Below are 18,750 nucleotides of genomic sequence, written 5' to 3' on the forward strand. Positions count from 1 at the left end.
TAGTTCAGAGGCATACACAGCAAAGGTGTGTGATCATGCTGATCGAGCCGACGACGACGTGCGTTTTTTGAAAGCTGCCATTGCAAAGAAGAAAAGAAGCCCGTGCACACGCAGGAAAGCAGTGCAAGAGGTCTCTCGTTTTTCCTTCGATAGCTCGGTTTTTGGGTTTTTAAGTTTTTTCGTTTCATACTGCCGGCCTCCCGCAAACGGCGTTAAGCCATTGTTTCGAGCGAAAAACACTGCCAAACGCAGAGGGCTCGGAAATCGGGAAAAATCGTCCATTATCCTGTACCCGGCGACTCGGCCGACCACCATCACCACCACTACCACCACGAGAGAACGGGCAGCAGCTTTCCAAAGTGGCGGTGCACGAAAGACCGAAAAACGAGAGACCACACGGGCTTGGTTGAGTTAGAGAGAAAAAAAAAGTGTATTATTACCAGATTACCAGATAGACTGGTAATCTATAACCTACCACATTGTAAAGGCAAACTTCCCCCCCCGGCTGACGTAGCGCGTGTATTAGCTCAATAAGTAACATTGTAGGCAGGGCCACACAGAGCGAGTGGTGTTGAAAAAGGACGCACCAGTAGTGCCGCATCCGGAGCTGCTCGCATGTGCCCTCGTGTGTCCAAGTGCGTTGTGTTGTGCCGTCGTCTTAGTCGTCTGTAGGTGACCCGTTCGCCGGACAGGAAACAAAGGAGTCGCGAAAAACGGAACAACATATCGTGCTCCAAACCCGTGTCCCGTCTCCTTCACAACGTGTGCACCACGCAGGAAGTGGTAACGCGGTCCTTCTCCCCGGCGGCGCACCCACCTCCACCAGCACCACTATCTTCATCGCAGCTGTGATATACTCGCTGTCCGCTCCGCATCTCTGACTGCTCGGGTGGCTGTTCCCAGGAGTGAGCCGTGTACCATGTTCTACCCGCTGGTGAGTATGACGTACATGTCTAGTCTAGTGTGACGTTATATGCGAGATCATCTTTTGCGCTGGCTGCGGGTCGATTTCGGGGTATGAAATGGATCGACACGTTTTTTTTTTTTCTCCAACCGGGAAAAGGTATCAAACAACCTGTCGGAAGACGACGGTGCAGGCGGCGTTTCCCGTCGTCGTCGTTCCCGTGTAACTGCCATCACTCATACTCATCCGGTTCCGCCGCAGAACGATGGCGCTCGCTGTGTGTTGTCGCGCGGTGGCTGCGAAAGGCGATGGAGCGAGCAATGGCGATTTTTTTTACGTCTACCATTTTTTTCGCTTCTCTCGCGAAAACATACCGCTGCTCCATCCTGAGCGCGAGAGGACAGCCGAATATTTGTGCGTGCAAGGCAGGAACAGCAGCATCGTGCGGCACGCGGCAGCGGCGACGGTAACGGCAACGGTTACGACAGCAGCGGGCCCGCTAACATCAACCTCGGTTGCTGTATGTGTGCCTCTGCGAGCCGCTCGCCAGCGCCGATGCGGCGTGTGTATGTACGGGCTGTCCTGTGCGAATTGCAAAAAAAAAGGCAACGAAAACGAGTGCGGGTGCAAGAAAATGTGGTTTCGCGAATATCGGCGCGGCCCTCCAACCCTCCGCGTGATGCTGAAAGGAACATGAAGAAGAAAAAAACACCCCTGCAAACCTCCCCGGGTCCTCTTCACGTCCAACAACGGGGGTCGCGAATGAGAAAAAAAGAGGCCCTCCTCGTTTTGCCAAATTTTAACCAATCTTCGCCGACGCGCTCTCGTGCCTTAACTGCCCCCGTAAGGGAGAAAGAGGGGATGTCTTGGTTGTAGATCCCTAGTCCCCCCACGGGGGCCTGGATAGGGTGTAGCGCCTTTCCTTGGGGTCTGCTTGTGCTGTAAATGGTATGCCCACAGCACACCCAAAGCCACGGAGTTGTTTCCGCAATTTTTTTTCGCACACTATCTGGTTTAGTTTCATTTTTTCTACTTTTTTTTTTCTTTTCGCCTTTCTGCATCCCCACGCCGTTCGTACGCTCGATTCGCGAATTTTTGGCAATGTGATCGATTCGCCACGAAACCCCCTCGAGCAGTGGGACTGCAAACGGTGGGGCAGAAAAAAATCAGAAAAATTAAAAAAATATACATGCGAGAGCGAAAGCGAGAGAACACCATGGAAAACGGCGAGAGCTGGATTTTGCGTTTGCCAAAAATGAAACATGAACAAGAAAAAAAAAATAAATACGCCGAAAGAGATAGGAGGTTAGGTTTTGATCCGAGGCGCACGATTTGAGGAACGAGATCGAGTAAAGCAAAGGGTCAAACATGTAGCATAGCAACAGCAGCAAGTCTAGCACTGCGTGGCACCACCGAGAGGCTCCGTCCATAGTTGAGTCCGGTTTCCGGTTCCCTCCTAGACGAACCCCGGATGGACCGGGGATGGATACCGGTCGCGATGATCCACAGTCGCACCAGTCGCGGTAGCGTTAAATTTTAAATGAAAAATTTATTCTCTGCCCCACGGGTCGCTGATGTTTCTATGCATTGCACCGTACACATGAATAAGAAAAAAAAAGAGAAACGCACACAAAGTTGCTCTACCATCGTCGGCATCACCACTACCATCGAGCTCTCAGGTCCCTTCATCCGTTTATCCGATAATAAAAAAAAAACCTTCGTCCTTTCGCTGCCCACTACACCCGCCCGACATTTATTTCGATGCTGCTGCTAGCAAAGGGCTCTCGCGATGCTCTTACAATGGTTGCTTTGCTCCTCTTCATTTATGCTTTCGCTTTCGTCATTCCTTAGCGTGTTCCTATCGGCTTCTTTTTCAGTCATCAGTATGTGTGACGGAATTTGGGAAAGAGGGATTTTTTTTTCTCACTAAAAGATTTCCAACATTCCGTCTAACAACACATTTGTAAAGGATGTAAGTTATGAATGGTTTGGATTCTACAAGCTAGCACCAGCAACCTTTTTAGCATTTATCCGGAAATGTTTGGCCAAATATTTGTTCAATTATGGCACATTCGATTAAACGTATTTTTGGAAGTCCCTTATCTTACAAACGTAAAAAATAGTTGAAGAAAGTAAACACTCAATCGAATGAATGAATTCACGGTGTGGCTCCTTCTTAGAGAGTCAATCATAGGTGGCTGCAATAAGATTAAAAAAATCCTTATCAGAAAAAGAAAATACGCCTATAATCGAATTAAAATAATCTGTTGACGCGAATCCCCCATTTGTTTCACACCTTTCCAGCAAACCACATTCGAGGATGGTGAAATCGAGCTGGGTCGTACGGAAATGCTCAACCACGATCAATTGACTGACAATAAGCACTCGTTGGCCTTGTCCCTCTCCCTGGGCAATACGCTCATCAATCTCAACAAAATCAAGTGTCCACAATGTCGGAAGGTAAGTCGTGTATAGTTGGTCCGCTTTGTTTGGAGCCTTTCGCCATAGTACGTCCTTTAGAACCATAATAAAATTCTCCCACCTGTTCCGAGCAAGGGTCTCAAGCAAATGGTTTTAAAATTTAAGTGTTTAATTGATCTCCGGTATGCTTGTGGTAGCATATAAATTGCATTCTTCGTCCCATCGTGTACCACAATTGTCTTTCCCGAAAGCAGAATCAACCCACTGAACGAGTTTTCCCTTTTAGTTTTTTGGTCTGGAAACCAGATCCCGATTCTGGGACGCCTTTAGGAATAGATCGCTTGGGCAGCGAGAAAATACCCCCTGTAGCATCGAAAAGAAGTTGGTTGAAAGAAGAATTAAAAATAACAAACCTGTTCCTGGTTGTTCCTGTTTTCCCCCTCCCTCTACTTATGCTCCTTCGCTTCCCGTAAGCGATCATCGGTTGATCTTTAGCTCTCCTGCTTTGCGCAGGAAGGTTCAGGTTTGACTTATAGCACGCCAACAATCGTTGCTCGTGATGGTTTCAGCTATTTTAATCCTTTTCAACGGTTCAGCCTTTGCTGGGATCGGTTCCTAGTGGGGGATATTTTTTATGAGAAAAAGACGTTACCTTAACGTGCTGCTGCTCACCTTGTCCTGCTATAAGAGAGAGCATAATAATGCCTCGATCTTACCCTTAATAGCTGTCATTTTTTGACCAGAAAAAAATAGTAAAAGATAAGATCTTCAATTTAAAGTACAATTGGTCCTTGTTAAATGGACAGTTAGGTGAGCTTCACAGGCATTTAAAATAATCAACCCGCAAAGAAGCATTCGTACCGTCCGAAGTACAATGTTTGTATTCTTCTGATTTCCCTCCCTTCGCAGCGTTTTGATACGATGGAGGAAATGCAGCAACATCGGACGAAGCATCTGACGGAGAACAAATTCAAGTGTGAAATTTGTAGCAAAGAATTTCCCAGCCATAGTTCCATGTGGAAGCATACCAAGGCGCACACTGGCGAAAGTAAGTTGTACTCACATTTAGCAAAGTCGAAAGTTATTGATATACTCTGACTCCTTTTTCGCAGGACCTTTCGTGTGCCAGATATGCAACAAGGGCTTTACTCAGCTAGCCAACCTCCAACGACATGATCTCGTTCACAATGGTAAGTTGGCCAGCTCGGCGCAATAGATTTTGTAGGTTCAATTCCGAATCCGTTAATTTGGTAATGATGACAACTTACACAGATTGGTCACAATATAGCATTGATGACATTTTAAAAGTTTGGTTCATACTGATGCCTAACCCGAGCAGCATTAAATCGGATGAGATGGGCATTATTCAACGGTTAATTAAATATAATATTGCATCCTAAACGAGATCATGTCGATGTAACGCCAACCGCATCCGGTTAATGCTACTCGGAAAAGTTTACCCTTATACGATTTGAAAAATTGTGCGACTGACTGCTTCCAATTATGTAATGCGGTACTAATTCTACCATCTTCTCCAACTCCTAGGACTGAAACCCTTCAAGTGTCCGATTTGCGAAAAATGTTTTACCCAGCAGGCAAACATGCTCAAACATCAACTACTTCATACTGGTAAGTAGTGGCAATCGCATGGGGTGGCACTTCGTATATCCTCAATTAATCAAGCGATGGGAACACATTTTACAATCGCTACTACACGCTGTCACTTACGGTATCTATAAATAGCGATCATATTTACTTCTGTCGTTCAAACCTGATTCTACTCTGTGGAATGGTCATTCGGAAGATTTTTTTTTCTCATCTTGCTTATTCCGATGTGTCATGGCAATGAGGTAGATTAACTCACTTCTTTCTAAAAGAGAACTGAAAACTAAAAATTTATTGAAAAAAAAGGATACATTTTTTAAAAGCCACAAAAGCTTTCAGAACTCGAGAGATGACTGTGCTAAACCTGGGTTTTACTCTTGCTCTCTTGCCCCGATCCTTGCTATCGTTCTCTACTTTTTTTTCTCTAACCCCATCTCCAATTGCAGGACTTAAACCATACAAATGTCCCGTGTGCCAGAAGGCATTTTCGCAACACGCAAACATGGTCAAACATCAAATGCTTCATACAGGTTTGCCAGTTTTTTCCATTTTTCTTTTCTTCTACCTCTACTTTCACTTACTTTGCTAGTCAGTTTTGGATCCATTAACCCCTTGTGCTCGATCTGTTTTCGCACAGCTAAAGTTTTGAATTCCGATGTTCTTTTTATTTCAATTTCAATGTTTGTACCATTGTACGTACCCTTAATCAAAACCATCCCGAATGCCCTTTATTGGTTTTAATGTGCGTAGTTTATTTGTTGAATGGTGAACCATCTTTCTGATCTAGTTTATTTTTTCGTTCTCATTCGTTTTCTATTCTTGGTGTGTACCATGACTCATCCATCGCGCGACGTACTGGTTTCCTTTGCCCACGTGCGTATCTTCATTTCGGCGACGAACTCTACTCGCGGTTCCGGCTGGCTTTCCCGCGTACAAAGGTCTGAAGCCTTACAAGTGTCCAGTGTGCGAAAAGGCGTTCACTCAGCATGCCAACATGATAAAACATCAAATGCTGCATACCGGTAAATTGTTTCCCCATCATTGTGCTTGTCCTTTCCCTCTAAAATCCTTCATCGGCGGAACTTTCTCTTCCCGGGGGTGTACATTATCATGATGACAACTTACACAGTTTTGTCACAATTGCTTATTGATGATAATATAACGTTTGGTTCATACTGATGGATAATGTAGGGAAGAGAAAATGGTACGTCTTTCATTGTTTATCCTTTTCGATTAGTTTTATTTTTTCGCAAATTACCTTAGCTAACACGATCTTCTCCCAATTTCCAGGCCTCAAACCATACAAATGTCCGGTCTGCGAAAAAGCCTTCACTCAGCAGGCAAATATGGTGAAACATCAAATGTTGCATACTGGTAAGTAATACAAGAAACATTCCAATTGCATTATTTCCACGATTCACATCATTTCGTGTTTGTTATCATAGCGCCATGTAGAATGTATGGTTTTCCCTCTCATGTGCTGTGCGTTCAAATGTGTCCGATGTCCCCCACAGTTTCCCCCCATTTTTATGTTTCCCGTTCGTGTTCCCCCCGCTGTATGTTTGTGTTTTTGCTATCACTTCACTGATCGGTGGTTTTTCTTATTTTCTTCTCTTTTCCGATTGTGCTTGGCAAAACGTGCATCGTGCTTGCACTTGGTTGCACTACCGTTCTGCCTTCTCTTCTTGCTCCTCGTGTCCATGCCATCTGTCCCGGTCGGTTTCTTCATGATGTCCCATATCGACCGGCTATTATTGATTGAATGCGTGAACAAACGCAAAGGTGTGAAGCCGTACAAGTGTGGCACCTGCGGCAAGGCCTTCGCTCAGCAAGCCAATATGGTCAAGCATGAGATGCTTCATACCGGTAAATCCTAGCGTGTAGTTGCATCACTTACAAACAAAACCAACGCTGACAGAGGATGTACAGTCATTTTGGAGTATACACTTGGTATCGGAGCTAATCTCCTTGTAGGAATTCATTTGATCATGTGCCGAAAACAAATAGGGAATGAGGAATAAGTTGCGACTAACAAGAGTTATTAAAGCTGCCCCTCATTTTAAAGACGGTTGTTCCATATGAAAAAATTAACAATAAAGACATTTATTGATGTACATTGCAATTTTAATTTGAAGAAGAACATCTTCAGCCAATTATAAACCCAATTGAATTTCCCCTTTTTGTTAGCAGTTCTAAAATGTAAAATGTTCTTTTTCCTGATTGTTCGTTTAATCTTTTGTATGTATCCTGTTTTTACTATTTTGTGATGCATCAATAAATTACATTTTTGCCTGCCTCAAAATGGCCTTCAATTTGCCCATTCTCACAACATCATTATCATTTTATTTTGCTTGCTTTAAAGAAAGAGAGATATTTTACTACATGTTCCATTTTTATTTGTTTGTTTTACAGGTATTAAACCATACAAATGTCCAACCTGTGGCAAAGCGTTTGCCCAGCAGGCGAATATGATGAAACATCAGATGCTTCATACGGGTGAGTGGATACCGCCGCCCAATTCAGTTCGGTGGGGTGGCCATTTAGGTTTTCTTCGAACCTGTACGAGTCTAATCCTTTTATCTGTTCATCTTCCAGGACTTAAGCCGTACAAGTGCAGCACTTGCGACAAAGCATTCGCCCAGCAGGCCAACATGGTCAAACACCAGATGCTTCATACCGGTAAAGTATTCGTTAATAAGATAAACATTTACCTGATACTCATACCTCCATTCCTGTCATGTGTTTTTTTTATGTTCTTTATTGAAATTAAAACATTCCAACAAGTGGTCCGACCATTTGTAATTAGCACAAATGTGCCCTCCTTCAGCTGTAGATAGAAACGAAAAAGCATCAATATCAAGTTTATAAACAAAGACGACGCCTTTACTGTTTGCAAAAAATCGAGACACAAACTATTGTGGTTTATGGTACGATTGCGATCGTATGTATAAACTGTGGATGTTTTCCTTGCCATTTGGCCTGTATTCACAACACTTCCCACCAAATTACACACTCTCAAACACACACACACACACACAAACAGAACCTTGTGTTAGACTCCTGTACTTTTCCGTGTACATGCCTTGGTTCTTTTTAGTAATGTCCCAACATCCTCCTTCTCGTCTATTAGGTTTAAAACCGTACAAATGTGGCACCTGTGGCAAGGCATTCGCCCAACAGGCTAACATGGTCAAACACGAGATGCTTCACACCGGTAAATCATTTTTTACTACTTCTATTTTACCTCGCTCTTTAGTCAATTTTCTGTTGTACTTTCTTGTTATGTGTCACGCTTAAAATCTCTGTTTTCGGACACGGATTTTACTGCCGTTCCTTAGCAAGTCTGTGGCTCAGTTGCAACGAGTTGTTGAGTCGTGTCCTTTTTTTTCTCCTTTTCATTTATCTCGTCGATGGTTTTATCTCTCTTTTTTCCATTCTCTCATTCTATGGCACACCGCGGCGTACGTTTTATATATGCAACGCACAAAATCACAAACCCGCGCCCTTCTTCTCCGGTGAAACGAATGCTTCCGTTTCCGACTCGACCCTCGTAATGTGTGTACCTGTCCCCCCGGCTCAGGAGTAAAACCGTACAAATGTTCGGTTTGCGATAAAGCCTTTGCCCAGCAGGCAAACATGGTCAAACATCAGATGCTCCACAGCGGTAATACACATTTTTGCGATTTAATTTACTTCCACCTTCCCGTCCCAAATTAGCCTGCTATTATCCCCCCTTGGGTGTTTGTTGCGTCTTAGTTAACACAGTTTGGTAGTTCTGGTGTGCAGCAGCATGCGCTGTATTCTATGATAGTCACTTCAAACAAGCATAACAGACTATGAATTTTCATGATTTTTAATTTTGTATTTCTATTTCTCGGTATGCGCGCCGTAATCGTTGGGTTCGTTCTCGTTGGGTCACCACGCGACTGGGTAATGTACGTCCACATTCGCCTACATCGCCATCTTCCCGTGAGCAGGAATCAAACCATACAAATGTCCAACCTGTGACAAAGCATTTGCCCAGCAGGCCAATATGGTGAAGCATCAGATGCTCCATACCGGTAATAATATACTATTTCTCAACCCTTCTGTGCTTCAACTCCTATCTAATCCCCAGTTGATGAAAGATTCATCCCTTTTTTAACAAATGATTTACCGATGATGAGTATCAGATCGTGATAAAAGTCGAAAGTAGGGAAAAATGTGGCAAGATGCCCTGCCGGTGGGGTAAAATGCACTGGCACTTCTTTAGCTCAATCAAGCCATTTAGAACAAATTGAATTAATTGGATATGTTCATTGGCGTGTCTCATACATGTGAATTTCAATAAAACTAGGCAGAATACAGCGAATTATACCTGAAATCATCTAAGATTTCCCTCCAAAAGTTTAAGCTTTAACAAATGTTAAAATAAAATATAGCAATCAAACTGACATGGTACCTTTATATGTTACTTAACGAATATTGCGCATAATTAGATTCAGATTCCTAGCATTATAGTTGTGGAGACAAAAATCAAAACATTCTCATCAGAGGGGAATGTGGATCTGCTTATGTGTGGCAGAATGTACTGCTGTAAATGTTAGGGAACACTTAAGTTTTCCATACTTATGCTGAGTGCGTTCGGCCTCACTATCTGGGAAATTTTGGCCCGCAATTTAAAATGTCGCGTGGAAAAGAATGTTCTCAAAAATCTTCGTTCTGTTAACAATTTAAGATTATATAAGGCTAGCCAATCGATTTGTGAAAATTTGAGGTATTTTCCATGAATGATCTGTGATTTCGAAATGGTTTTTAAACATTCAAGAAAAATTGCGGTGCTTAGCAACATTTGCTTAATTAACTTAGCAGATGAAAAACTCGATTTGATGCTCATCCGTTTTTATTTGATACATGTTTGTTCCGTGACAACAATCCTAGTTACCATCTACTTTTTTAATGCTTATTTTTACCTCTTTTTTCATACCCTCGTAGGAGAAAAACCATTCAAATGCAAAAGCTGTGATAAGGCTTTCTCGCAACGTGCCAATTTGAAGAAACACGAAATGGTACATCTCGGCATCCGGCCACATACCTGCCCCCTGTGCACGAAGTCCTACTCGCAGTATTCGAACCTGAAAAAGCATTTGCTCGTCCATCAGAAGCAGGCGTTGAAGCAGCAGCATCAAAACGGGCAAGTGATGGTGTAAGTGTCAGCTGTAGAATTGATTTCTCTTTTCCATTGAGTAGGATAAGGGTATTGGCTGATGCACAACACGAAGGAAACCTTTTACTGAGAACTTTATTTATTGCGGCGACATCATTTATTGTTACAATTAGATGTAATGTATCATTTGATATCAAACATGTTGAGTATTTGTACTCTATGCCCAACGTTTAACACGATTGCCAATTACTAGTACCCTTACCCTATAGTTTAACACACAGCCTTGCTTTTTATGATGACAAATTTCACAAATTTCCTATGTAAACATTGAGGAATAATTTGTTTGGTTCATTCTGATGCACATAAGGTGCATCCAAATTGATAGGTTCGATACGGTTATTGATTGATGGTTAATGATTTTCTTTTCTTCTCTGCTCTTTTTTTCGACCGTGCACTAGCATACTCTACAACTGCCAAACGTGCAAGATGCAGTTCGAAGATATTATCGAATTCGAGCGGCACACAAAGCAATGTGATATCAACAACGGCCAGCAGCAGCATAGCGTGAAGCTGGAGACGATCAAGAGCGAAGTTGACATCGATGGCAGCTCGAGCTCTGGGATGCAGCAGCACCTGGCGACGTCCAGCAACGGTAGCAATGGCAGCGCGATCAACGTTAGCCAACCGCAGCAGCCGCCCCCAACGCCGATGCACATTCCATCGGCCATCCTTACCTCAGTCATTTCGTCGTCGATCGGTGCAAACGTGACTGCACATAACCTTCCACCGACGGCTCACTCCTCCCACGTGTCTCACGTGACCTCTAATGGGGGCATTCTGGGCGGTATACCGCCAGGGCATCCTCACGCTCAGCAGCAGCACACGCCGCCAGGTGTGTCACTTTCGCAGCACATTTCTGCTCACGTCCAACAGCAACAGCAGCAGCAACAACAGCAACAGCAACAACAGGCCCATCAGCAACAGCAGCAACAAGCAGCTCATCAGCAGCAGCAGCAGCAACAGCAGCAACAACAGCAGCAACAACAGCTCTCACCGGTCGGTAGTAGCCACCAGCAGCATTTGGTGCTGCAACAGCAGCACAACCTGCCGATCCATCTGCAGCAGCAACTGTCGCATCATCTGATCGCGTCACACCTGCCACACCATCAGGACCATGCGGCGGCCGCCAGCGATCTGCATCATCAGGTGAATTTCCATCACCCGCACATCTCGCACCTGCCGAACATATCGCACAAGATCCTGTCGCCGCTGTTCCACATTCCGCCGTTCAACAATAACCACAGCACATAATGGAACGCGTGCAAGGGAGCAGCAGTAGCGGGGCGACCGATTCCGGTTAGTTCTGCCACTGGTGTATCCCTTCTACCCACAGCAACGATGCTACCAACTGCAACGCCAATGGCGTCAATGCTGCCCCCCTGCGTCGTGAAGGCGGAAAGGCAGGAGGAAGAGGATGGTGATGCCGCCGGAGGGAGTAAGTAGTAGATCCGGTGAAGGACTCATAAGCTGCACCTTTTGCTGGTGAAACAAGGTGGCCATGGGACGTGTTTAATGCAAGCTTGATCTATCAATGGAAACACAATGTTCTCTAATACTCAGGAGAGGGGGGAATGCTACTAGGACGCACACGAAGCTGGCCCGATCATGCCACAGGTGGTTTTTTTATTGGGAATGCACAAGGCGCACTCCAGTGCGACACAAACACCCACACTCCAGTTAAAACAAAAACTCCCCCGGTCAGCTTCAAGTAGGTAATGTGTGGTCCTGTATTTTGTTTTATTGTCCTCGTCATTATAAGCACTACGGTTACTATTATCCTTGATAGAGATTTTACGATTAGGACAGTTCTCTTTTAAAATGCCTGCCTCTACTACTGCTGTACGCACGCATGTACACTCGCCACATCGCGAGAGGATCTGGATTGTTGAGAGGAGAGTAAACCCCGCGGGAAAGAGTAGGGAGGGTGTAAATCGCATCAACAGCACGTCGCGCACACATCCTAGCTATAGTATTGTCAAGTCATCATGTTATCGTAATAAGGTGTAGTATCCGTTTAACCCTCCCATCACGGAAGGGTGAAGAAGACGAACTCTGCAGCTGTGTATAGATATGTTATATGTATATTTTTAACACACAAAGAGAAGTAAACGCTTGTGCTGGGCGCGTTTAAGAGCATTGGGGCCGCATTAGATTTTAAGCAGCAGTTATAAAGAAGAAGGGTTGATCCGAGCGAGAGGGGAATTCGGGATGCACTTCTTGTGATAGGCGCCGGAGATGTTGACGTTAGTATACCAGAGCGTGTATAGGAGAGTGGCAAGGCAGAACCCACTTCGAAAGTGTGGTTTTGTTCTGGTTAAGTACAGGGCGGGAGAGAGATTAGAGACGAGAGTTACAGTAGAACGCAAGTGTGATAAGATGAAAGTGTGTACGAATTTTGCGCAGGAAGAAAAGGTGTATTAAAAGTTACGGTGGAACCGATGCGCCCCTTCTGGACAGCAACAGCAGCAATCCCCGGCGCTCTAGGGTTTTGGTGTGTGCCACGACTAGGTTGATCTTTTCCGTTTTTTTGTTAGTTTGGTTTTGCTTCTATGACGCCTTTCGGCGTGACAGCGACTTTGTATACTCCATATCACCATTTCCAACCCGGGTGAAATATTGTTTTTTTGCTTCCTTATTATGTACGAAGGATTCGAGGAAACAGAAAATCAAAGGAAAGCATCTAACGGTGTAAAAAGGGATAGAAGAAAGGGCAACTGTTGTGATATAGATTACCATATATAGATTGAACACACAATTTTACCTATACTCGTAACTTTTCGATCGTTTCGTAACCAGTGACCACTGGTTTATTAAAATGTTCTTTTTTTAAATATATATACATATACATATATATTCCCGTGTCGCGGTGTGTGTGTGTGTGTGTGTGTGTGTGGAGCAGATTTTCGACGTCATTCGGAGTGGAAAGGAAAAGTGTGTGTCAAACGAAAAAAGCAAATTAGAACGAAAGAAGACTTAATACAAGAAAGATTTGTGTGATAACAATGGCTGCGCGCGTGGTGGGGTTCTGTCCGACTGGGATAGGATTTTCATTTTGATTTGGATCCATGGGACGTTTGAAAAATATGGTTGAAGGAACTTGGACGAAATCCAAAAGTTTAATGCGTAATACGTAGTACTGAAATTCGTTTGTTCGATTCATTAAGATAATTTGCTACCGTCTCTTTTACGTAGGTTTTCATCAACCGCTTCTAATATCTTCTCTAAGGAGGAGGAGGGGCTCCGCGACAGCCGGGAGGTAGCGCCGGTTAGAAAAGCGGCCCATGCGCGTCGAGGCTCACCACCTCGACGGCGTGGGTTCGAATCCCTATCGAAACCGGACCCTCCCCTGTTTGAGAGGACTGACTATCCACGTACACAAAGGGAAAAAAGTCGTGTAAGCCCTTAACACTCTGACGTCCGGATACACGCATAGATGTAATGGCTCCGTATTAGTTTGCATCCGATCACATCATTTTGGTGTGCTTTCAACGCTGTCTCCTGACACGCACCACAGACTACTGAATGTAAACAAATATCAAATGGAAAGTAAACAAATTACACAGGGCGCGTTGCTGTTCGTACGTAAATTCTAATAAAGATTGAAAAAGAACGATCAAACAGGGCGGCCAGATACGGAGGAACTAGTGCAAACGCGCGCCGGTCGTAAAGCGTTGCAACACCGTGAATTGTGCGGACGTCAAAGTGTTAACGGGCAGGCATGACCAAGAGGTCATTACGCCAAGAAGAAGAAGACGGAGGAAATTATGAAATTATTACATTACGGTTTTTAATGTACTATTGCTTTCCCAAATTGGTTTCAATGAAGTTTTTTTTTTAACTTATGATCCGGACTTTTTTTATGGCGTGGTACTGCATAGGACGGCGTAGGATTTTAAAAAAATTAAATGGTTAAAGAATCAGATATTAGGTTAGCATTGGAATTTCAGTTTTTTTAAGTCACGTAACATAACGCGCCACCGTTAGCGACGCCCTACGAAGCAAGAAATCTCTCAAAAGTCAACAAGAAGGGGATCTTAAAGTCGTATAAATAACCAGACATAAGAAAAGTTTGTGACCAGCATATGCAAAATCATAAAACGATGGGTCTATTGACCATAAAAATTCTCGCAACCATCACTGTTAAACTTCCTCATTAATACTAGTCTCCAGATCGAACCAGGCCGATCGGATATGATTTGTGGTGTATACGGCTCGAACAGGCGCGAAACATGGCAATTTCCCCTCAGCTTGTTTGAAGGACACGAGAGAGAGGGAGGGAGACAACTCAGATGAATCTACAGTAAGCCAATGGACAGGGATAATGAAAACTCAGGAGAACGACGCCCACGGGCGCAGGATGTCATATGTCAAGCAAACATTACTGGTGTCCATTCGAGGGACGAGAGTAGTCGTACTTAGGTGTAAGCGTTATGTTGTTACTCGGTAAACTCAGCTCAGTGTTGGCATCAATATCCTCGAGAGCTCAACAACGGCGTAGGATTCTTTAAGCCAAATTCGGCGGAAACATAGCACACGATCTATTTGGTTCTGTATGCCTGAGATCGTTGAGTTGCTTGCTCTGGCATTAGGTCGCTTTTCTTTTGACCATTGACATGTGAACTACCTACCACATGATGATGATGACTCGCTCAGTCCCCTCGCATGTCTTCCAATGCAGCCAGCTCTCGTGGACCGTTCTCACTTTTCCCTCCAAGAGGGACAACGGGCACTGGTCGTTATCAAAAGGGTCACTTTCTTCTGCAAAGTGATTGTGCGTCGTCGATCCATATCGTCCCATTTTCTCTTAACCTGCCACTGTCGAAGTCATTCCCTAAGCCAGCTGCTTTTCCGAGTTGTTGTATATGTGATGCAGAAAAATATGGCGTACGTGTCCTAGCTATTTTATTTGTTGCATTCGGACTGTGATAGCTTGATCGTGCGCAAACGTTTGCATTTGCGCTAAACTACTGAACCCCTTGCTATTATGTCATATGGACTAAAGGGACATTATTCCCGAGCCCGTGGAGCTTTTGTGCCCCCATGCTCGTTGACACTGGATAAAAAATCACTTCAGCTGGTTACGCCACTTACTTACGAAAGTAATCCAACGTGTTTTTGCTCATTCAAATCCATACGCACAGAGATACCGTACACTCGCAAATACATCCCTTTTGCCATTAATTGAGTCAGTTAGAGATTAACGAGCGTGCTTAGGACGGTATTAAAAAAAAACATGGGTGATAAAGAAAAAGGAATCGTACGATTATTCAACCATATAAGATGGCAATAAAACACAACATGAGCATTGAAATGACTAGAACCCAACATGAGCGCCTAGATAAGATTGAATTAATAAAAAATGGAGAGAACAAAAAACACACAGAACGGAAATGTACTACGGGGTTGGTAGTGAAATGGATAACAGCGCTTAATTTTGAACTAACATAATGAAACGTCCCCTGAAAAACAAGTCCTAAAGAAGGCACATTATTACGCAAAAGGAAAACATTGGCTTGTAGACAACCCATACACATGAATCCATAAATATATGGCTGGAGGTAAAATAAAAAAAAGGAAATATACGCAAACCATAAGTGACAAGGACTATCGAACGGTAGTTTAATGGAACAAAGTAAAATGAACATTGAATAATGGGAGGACACGACACTGTGTACTCGACAAGGCAGACGGATAGACAAAACAGAAAATCACACACAACACTAGTTGTAAGCCACTATACTATATTCCTGGTTTCCCAGAAGTATAAACCGAAGGAAAAAATCATCGTGAGCAGAACAAAAAAAAAACTAAACGTAAATCAAAAGTAGACTTAAAGTAGTAAGATGCAAACTGAAACGCTACATAAAAAATGCGACATCCATAGAGTAGAGTGATAGTTCCCAAGAGATTTTCCAATAAGGTAGCGAACCGTAACAGCTGGAAGCAGGCAATGAAGATGGTTAAAAAGGAAAAAATTTGCTCTAGCCATCGTGCACACAGCTACTTGAAAAAAAAAAGTGGGTCATACTAAAGGGGTGATGTAAAGAAAGGGCAAGATAATAGTCTGATTGCTGCTGCATGGGAAATCGGTGAAAAGAAGTGAGAACAAATGGGACAATTTAATAAAAAAATATACTGTTCTAAACAGTGGGAAAAAAAAAGATTTGAAAAACTAAAACTAAGAAAACATGGTAAAATATCATTCAAGTGCAACAAGTAACAAAAGAAAACACAGTTTTTAAAACAGAATCGACACGTAGCGATACAGATTAAAAAAAGGGTAGCATGAAGTAGAAACAATTTAGAGCGGGAAGAGAACAAACCAGTCAAAAAAGATCGAACAAAAAAAACAGGAGAAAAGGATCATAGAGCAAACTAGACAAAACAAAACAAAAAAAACACACACATCTATCTACCCTTCAGCCTACTGTGTGTTAACATTTATGTGTCCCCGTTAATGTATGCCCTAGGAAGGGTGCTTCGAGTACACGGAATGTGAGTGATAAGAAAAGAACCTTTGTGTGGAAATCTTTGTTTGATCGATCCACCTAGATTAACTTTGATTTCAATGATGGCAGAGTATGTTCTTCTTGGACGGTTCGTTTCTCGTTTGCAGGTTAACACTGGCACAGGGACAGCAAGGAACTAATATTGGTTTTCAAATTTGTTATGAGAAGAGCAGAAAGTTTATATTGGTAACTCAGTCCTTGCACGACACACCTTCCGTAACCGAAGGGATGTTTAAGTATGAGTCGGAAAATCTTGTTAATTGCTATGGGCGGAGGATTGGACCGAGAAGCCGAGATAGGTGACAGGATTCGGTATCAGATCGGGTTGGAGAATGTAAGGTTGTTGGAAAGATCGAATGGATGAATGCCACACAGGAACGCACGGAAAGATACAAGGGCGCGTCCATTGGGAAGTTGCAGCATATGTCCTCGTTTCTATATAGATTTATATATTGTTCTTTGCGTTATGTAAACCTCCTACAACAAACGGCATGCACTCGCACGTGTGCTTATCGAGAGTAGCGTGCCGACATGACTTTTGATCCGCGTGTTAGTTAGGTTAAGTTTGTGACTTATGATTGCTTACCCCTAGATTCCAGTTGTTTCCGGTCGGTGCGCGACGGGAAATTGTTTTGCCTCCCCAGAAATGTTGAGAAAAGAACAAAGCGCCTCGAGAGTTAAACGAAAAAAAAAAAAAATGCACAAACAGTTAGGTCACAGAAATCAACTCGACGACGGAAGGAAGGAAAACCTTTACCTCCGTGCAGGTGGTACGTGAACGTGAGAATAATGCAAAACCCTTCAACATCGCCCCGGGAAATTTTAAGAAAAATTAAAAACACCAGAGTTTAAAACACATGGATAGCTCACGTGTTTGACTTGTGAAGGGCGAGGCAAACTGAAAGGGGTTAGATTTCAGTAAAACTTACTCTGTTTAGTTGTTCGAAAAAAGAATGAACAAAAAAATCAAATATTTTGCTTTATTCATTTCAGAAAGAGAAAGAGAGAGAAAAAAGATGTGCGAGCGCCTTCCTACTATTATTATGATTATTATTAAAATATAATTATGAGATGATTTGTACGAAAAAAAACAATCAATAAAAGAAAGATTACTTACTAGTGAAACGCTTACAAATTGTAGCATGTTTTGCCCTTTTTTCATCCGGATGCGAAGGAAAGAACACATTTATCTATTGCTTTGTCAAAGAATACTTCAACTTAGGATAATAAGTAATTTAAATGATTAACGTCTAAACTTTTTATGAGTGCAACCGGTTTTTACTTTTTCAACTTGAATTATTAAAAAACGGTAAGAGATATCTATGCGAACAAAGAGATTTCGGATTGTCTTAAATTTTCATTTATGTATTGTTGACCGTGATCTTCCAAAATAAAAATAAAAATTGTAGCAAGTAGTAGAATTTTCAACATTTGACCTTGTAGTTTGCCAAGATCCGACATTTCGTGCCCGATTCCGTTAGACCAGAGGTCTCCAAACTTTTTTTTATCGCGGACCGCATTGGGTGGAATAACCGTAGCGTTAGGCCACATTTACCCAAGGAGGAAAGGGTCTCGCGGGCCGTAGTTTGGAGACCCCTGCGCTAGACCATCGGTGCGCTGTGGGAATAACAAATAAAAATAGACGCAACAAGTCAGTTCAAAGTTTTAAATAATAATACAGCGATCGTGTAAAGTTTCGAATTTAATAAAATCGCCTTGAAGCCGTCAGTGTTAAGACAAAGTAGTATGCTGTTTTCTCTTTGCTTTCATGTGTCATCAATATTGAAAAATAAAGAACAATACCATTTTTCTCTTTTATCAACCGGCAAGCCCATCCGCAAGGAGTTGCAGATTGCGACCGACGACGATGCATTCGGCATTTCTTTTCTTATTGCAGAAGAATGTCAGTGTTCGTAAACCAATCGGGTTCCTGGGGTTTATCTATGCAAGCGCCTAAGATCGCAACATATCGGTAGCAGCAATTATCATATGCGCTATAGTGGATTGCGATATATCGTTTACAATATATACCTTCATCATCGTGATCTTCTATCTACAGTATGAAACTGGTTGCGACGGGGAGTGGTGGTAGTGCTTTCATCGGT

General features: G+C 43.1%; 1 protein-coding gene across 5 annotated transcripts; it reads left to right on the plus strand.

Annotated features, from left to right (window-relative positions):
- Window positions 1-94: 94 nt before the first annotated feature.
- On the plus strand, window positions 95-12,987 carry LOC131282620 (zinc finger protein 260-like). 5 transcript variants are annotated; one of them, XM_058312128.1, is made up of 16 exons: window positions 95-934; window positions 3,209-3,364; window positions 4,235-4,373; window positions 4,438-4,515; window positions 4,871-4,954; window positions 5,377-5,460; window positions 5,869-5,952; window positions 6,221-6,304; window positions 6,713-6,796; window positions 7,343-7,426; window positions 7,526-7,609; window positions 8,061-8,144; window positions 8,511-8,594; window positions 8,908-8,991; window positions 9,905-10,115; window positions 10,535-12,987. In XM_058312128.1, the coding sequence occupies exons 1-16, from the start codon at window positions 920-922 to the stop codon at window positions 11,385-11,387; spliced, it is 2,292 nt and encodes a 763-aa protein (XP_058168111.1). In that variant the 5' UTR covers window positions 95-919; the 3' UTR covers window positions 11,388-12,987. The 5 variants fall into 5 exon arrangements, with proteins under 5 accessions (XP_058168111.1, XP_058168112.1, XP_058168113.1 ...); XM_058312129.1 differs by lacking the exon at window positions 8,511-8,594; XM_058312130.1 differs by lacking the exon at window positions 5,377-5,460.
- The last annotated feature ends 5,763 nt before the right edge of the window (window positions 12,988-18,750 follow it).

The sequence above is a fragment of the Anopheles ziemanni genome, chromosome 2 (genome assembly GCF_943734765.1).
Source record: "Anopheles ziemanni chromosome 2, idAnoZiCoDA_A2_x.2, whole genome shotgun sequence".
In the NCBI taxonomy this organism is placed as follows: domain Eukaryota; kingdom Metazoa; phylum Arthropoda; class Insecta; order Diptera; family Culicidae; genus Anopheles; species Anopheles ziemanni.

What these genes read in the sequence shown, in the direction of transcription:
- LOC131282620 (XM_058312128.1), top strand. An exon ending in CAAGGCGCACACTGGCGAAA is followed by an intron (nt 4,374 to 4,437) that starts GTAAGTTGTACT and finishes CCTTTTTCGCAG; the next exon opens with GACCTTTCGTGTGCCAGATA. An exon ending in ACATGATCTCGTTCACAATG is followed by an intron (nt 4,516 to 4,870) that starts GTAAGTTGGCCA and finishes TCCAACTCCTAG; the next exon opens with GACTGAAACCCTTCAAGTGT.